Source organism: Impatiens glandulifera, chromosome 5 (genome assembly GCF_907164915.1).
Source record: "Impatiens glandulifera chromosome 5, dImpGla2.1, whole genome shotgun sequence".
NCBI classification, from domain to species: Eukaryota; Viridiplantae; Streptophyta; class Magnoliopsida; order Ericales; family Balsaminaceae; genus Impatiens; species Impatiens glandulifera.
The window spans coordinates 2,084,603-2,089,323 of NC_061866.1; the positions used below are offsets into that span (position 1 = coordinate 2,084,603).

At 32.9% G+C, this 4,721-nt stretch overlaps 1 protein-coding gene across 1 annotated transcript; it reads right to left on the reverse strand.

Moving 5' to 3' along the window:
- Positions 1-471: 471 nt before the first annotated feature.
- On the reverse strand, positions 472-3,084 carry LOC124938608 (putative uridine kinase C227.14). Its single transcript, XM_047479079.1, has 12 exons — positions 2,881-3,084; positions 2,609-2,742; positions 2,479-2,525; positions 2,331-2,411; positions 1,915-2,101; positions 1,680-1,710; positions 1,538-1,596; positions 1,331-1,404; positions 1,126-1,212; positions 978-1,039; positions 869-897; positions 472-791 (listed from the first exon to the last, which is right to left on the reverse strand). The coding sequence occupies exons 1-12, from the start codon at positions 2,936-2,938 to the stop codon at positions 705-707; spliced, it is 936 nt and encodes a 311-aa protein (XP_047335035.1). The 5' UTR covers positions 2,939-3,084; the 3' UTR covers positions 472-704.
- Positions 3,085-4,721: the final 1,637 nt, after the last annotated feature.

The following is a 4,721-nucleotide window of genomic DNA, read 5'->3' on the forward strand; positions in this document are numbered from 1 at the left end:
TATTTTTATATGCCTAACTTACTTATATATACAATTTATGTATTAATATATTTAAATTTATTTAAAAAAAAATAAAAAAATTCAACCATTACACCAAAAAAATCGAACCGAAATGATTTTCAAAACATTGATAATAGTTGAAACAAATGAGTGTGATCAAACTACCACAAAAAACCAATATGAAACTACCTCAAATTAAAAAAAAAAAAAAAAAAAAAAAAAAGTTGTTTGAAAAAATTAAACTTTAATAAGTTGAATTATCAAAATGTCATTTTACATTTAAAATTTAAATTTAATAAAAGTAAAGTAATATCATTTTGATATTTTAATTAATAAATTAAGGAATTGGATGGTTAGAATAAGGATAGTAATGTGATAAAAAAAAAATTAAACCTAAAAAAAGTAAAATAAAATAAAAACCCAAGATCAAACTAGCTCCAATAGTCAATTAAGGTCTAATTCTTCTTGATAAGAAGATTAACTTTGGATGAGTATAACTAAACACAAATATGTGTAGAGAAGATCCTTATTTCAATGTTATACTACTAAACTAACATATTATTTTACACAAAAAAGTTGAAATGAAGAGTAATGTCAATAACAGTAGAGAATAATATCGACAATGATCTCATATCAAGTTTCTGGAGCAAGAAAGACTTACAGTTACACTGTCGGCTGCAGGGCTTGCGATCCGTTTCAAGACTTCAGATATTAACCGACTTGATTATCAAGTCTGCATGTTTCTTCGACTTAATTATGAGCTCTGCATTAGGCCGATCATTATAATCTATCTGCATAAATGAATTTTACTGAATTAACCGTAAATTTAAATATGGAAGGTTAATCCAAAAATCTAACAAAGCCATACCCGCAACTTAGCAACATTCGGAGGTTTTCCTGCAAATAAAACCCATGTAAAAGAAATCGAGCCTACCAATCAAAATACAATGAGTATTTATATATATACATATATATACCAGTGGCGATATGTCTTCCAAATACTCGTTGCATTGATGTCTCAATATCGACGTCAATAAACCTTCAAGAGGGATATATGAAGAAGATACTATTTTTCACTTCACACATAAAAAATGTCAACTTAATGATTAAGATCCTCGAAGATACCATTTTTCATCAAAGACTTGAGATATCTCCTTCCAGACCCCTTCGTCTAAAAGAAGATAGTTCCCTTCTACTATCACAACTTTATGCCTGAATCAAGGGTGACTTCATGTTTAAATCGAAAAAACAACCCTATTTGGATACAAAAACGTTTTGAAACAAAATTTAGTGTTTTGTCTACGGATTAAAGGCTTTTAGTGGTTCTTACTGAACGCTCACAAAGATGTCATTTTCCACAGGATCACCTACGCCATGGTCAAAAGAAGGGACGTAGACAGATCCCTACAACAGTAGGTTTACTCATCAGATTGAATTACTGACCTATATTTCTTCGAATAACCACATAATTCAAAGCATTATTTTGACATGGAAACTAAGCTATTTTGGGACAACAATAATCATTATGGTTCATCACCTGACTTCTTAAGGTCCTTAGACATTCCAACAAAAGGTCTGGAGCAAAAGTCCATGGAGCTGATAGGTCATTGGAAGATTAGTACTTCAAAAAGATAATATAAACAGCAATGCCCATTATAAACAGGTCTAAGGAATCTCACCTCCCCTTCTTGCATGAGCTTCCTCCGGATCCTACGATGTCCAAACAAAACGATTGTTCAAACAATAACTATCCAGTCTTGATAGTTTACGAAAGCATAAACCAACCAATAATCCAGATATTTTTCCATTCAATCTGATTCTTTAAACCAATGTATTTGAACAAGATGAACAGTATTGATGAGAACAAACATATATACCAAATGAAGAAAAAGAGACATGAGAGATGTGGATAACCTCCATGGCGTCCAATTGATGACGATAGAGATGGAAACCATCCATTGGAAGAACAACAGCAACTTCAGGAGGATCAATGGAATGTGATCTTTCAGTTTCAGACCATAACTTGTTTACACGTTTGAGTACTTCCAATGCAACTGTGCTCTTTCCTGCCCCAGGAGGTCCGGCCAAACACACAATATGCCTAAATAATATTACAAGTTAGCAGATCTCAACTTTTAGCTGCTTACTTCAGTATAAGAAAACTAAATGTTTCTACTTTTCAATAGAAAAATTAATAAACTCAGTTTCGAAAGTGTGATTTATCCCAAATTTGCTGTTGTATTTCGATCTCATTCAGAAATTGACCAATATTTGGTAAAAAAGTGTAGCTACAATTAGGAATTGAACTGAAGAAGCTACAATTCACATACTTAGAATTGGAACTTTGTGCTGCCGCAGCAGCTTTTGGGAGAAGACGTTCAGCCAAAATATCATATATCGCATCCATCGATCTGAACAGTATAAGGAAATGGAAATCAGACAACTATAAAGAAAAAGATAATCTGAGAAACTGCATACCTGGCCTCCAATACAGGGGCGGCATCACTCCTTTGGCAACAAACCGGCTGAATTAATTCAAAACATTACATCTTTAGGGTTACAGAAATGGTATATGAAACGAAAAGAAGTAACTGGATAGTTACTGAACTCGAGCATGATGTTCCTTCTGGAACAACAATCCTGTTGGACGGGATGATGGCCGGCCAAAGCTTTTAGTTGCTGAAAACGAAACGAATCTGAAATTGGATATTATCGGATACCGTGTGCTGAGCAACAGTCTCTCTACGAAAAAGTAAATAAGGATTCACAGAAATATAAATTTGTGATCGGACAATCAATCAAAATAAGGAGTAGAGAGATCTTTACATGATCGGTCGAGTGATGTAAATAGAGAGAAACAAAGAGAATGTGAAAAAGGACCTGACGAATGACGAGATACGAGTCCCCTTGAGCTTACGGAAATGGAAGAGATTTCCATTGCTGAGACAAGGATTGGGACGGAATTGAAATTGTTTGGTGTAGAAATTCCGACGCCTGTTTCTGCAAATCTTCGGTCGGTTCTGTTAGTAGGGGCGAGTATTCAATCGCATGTACAGTTGGGCAGCTGAAATTTATAAATAGGTCTGCAGGTCCGGGGGCTACTTGAAGACCTTCTTTTAATGTTGGGATACTTCGGTTTGATCGATTTTAGGCAACTAAGTAAATCGACCGAACCGCCTGGAACGAATCGATCAATCGAAAACCGAACTACCGACTGACCGAACCGATAAGTTATATTTCTGGGTTTGGAGTAATTTTGTTTTTTTGTGAGATTGAGAAGAAAAGGCTTTTCATCTTTATCTTCGTTATCATTATAATTCTCGTTTATTTTCATAAAAACTTTTTCTCTCTTATAGTTTTTTATTTCTCTTATAGATTTTTATTTCATAATATTTTAAATTAATAATAGCTAATTATCTTGTTATCTTTTTGTTCTAGTTTTAGTTTTGTAAAGAAATTTTGCTGTTTCAAAATTTTACATTATAAAAAATAGTTTTGAGATTTAGGATTGAAGCCCAATTAACATTGTTTTATATTGTATATAATTTAAAAATTATAAAATGAGAAGTGATAGGGAGGGAATTTGAGAAAGTAAATGGGGAGAGAATGATGTGTCACTATATCGCTATATCACTGGTTGAAAAAAGATAAAAGGTAAGAATATAGAGAGAAGAGAGAGAAATTTTGTTAACGACCAATCAGTTAACAACCGACCACTCTACCACTAAGCTACAAAACAAATTTAATGAAGCGGATTCTCATTCTTTGGACCAACCTATGACTAAACAAAAAGGAGTATAGTAAAACATTTATATATATATATATATATATATATATATATATATATATTTATATATATATTTGTATTTTGAAGGGCCCAAATGTAAACAAGTTCATCCCAAAGGGCTTTTCGGATTTATCGAACATGTTTAGCTCGCGGGTTATATAGTGGGTCGGATGCGGGTTGACCTAGGTCAGCTAGTTGTAAGCAACAGACAGGGAAAGCGGGCGCCGATCATTCAATTGCCAGGTTTCGTCGGATTTCTCAGTTGTTGGCGCAGGATCTAACGAATCTCATAGTCGCAACAACTCGATAAAATTTTATTTCGTTTATGCTTTTCGAAAAACGATAGCTAACATAACATATACAAAAAATAAACCTAGGTCTAACTAAGATTTTTAGGTAGTGACCAAAAAGACACCAGTTTTGCGGCGACTACTTTTGTGTTTCCTGAATAATTTTGGGGTTCAATTTTAAATAATCTAGAGATTTACGGTAATCAACTCACAATTTGATTTTTTTTAAACCCTTCAATTTAAATTAATTAAACATAACTAATGTAAAAGATTATTTATTTTGAAAAAAAAAATCGCCAATTGATTTTTGAATATCAATAAAAGCTGACATTCGTATACAAACGTATTGACCAGAGTTTTCTTTTAGTTCGTAGTTTGGTGATACTCGGGAAAGGACTTTTGCACTTCATCCTCTATACTCGTTTTAAAAACGGTCTCTACTTATAAAGTTGTATTTTAAAAAGCGATTGTATAACGTTTGAGTTTTAACTATTTATTCTTCTGGTCATAGTCAAGCTTCTAGGTTTAGCGTTATTTAAAATATTTAAACATTAAAATTTTAATGGTGATACATGTTGCGGATGATAACTGGGGAGGAAATACTTGAAGAATATCAGTCATTTGTAAAGGCAATAAAGTTTAGA

What these genes read in the sequence shown, in the direction of transcription:
- LOC124938608 (XM_047479079.1), bottom strand. Translation starts at nt 2,938, where the DNA reads ATGGAAATCTCTTCCATTTCCGTAAGCTCAAGGGGACTCGTATCTCGT. An exon ending in GCCCCTGTATTGGAGGCCAG is followed by an intron (nt 2,412 to 2,478) that starts GTATGCAGTTTC and finishes TATACTGTTCAG; the next exon opens with ATCGATGGATGCGATATATG. An exon ending in TAAGGACCTTAAGAAGTCAG is followed by an intron (nt 1,405 to 1,537) that starts GTGATGAACCAT and finishes CTACTGTTGTAG; the next exon opens with GGATCTGTCTACGTCCCTTC.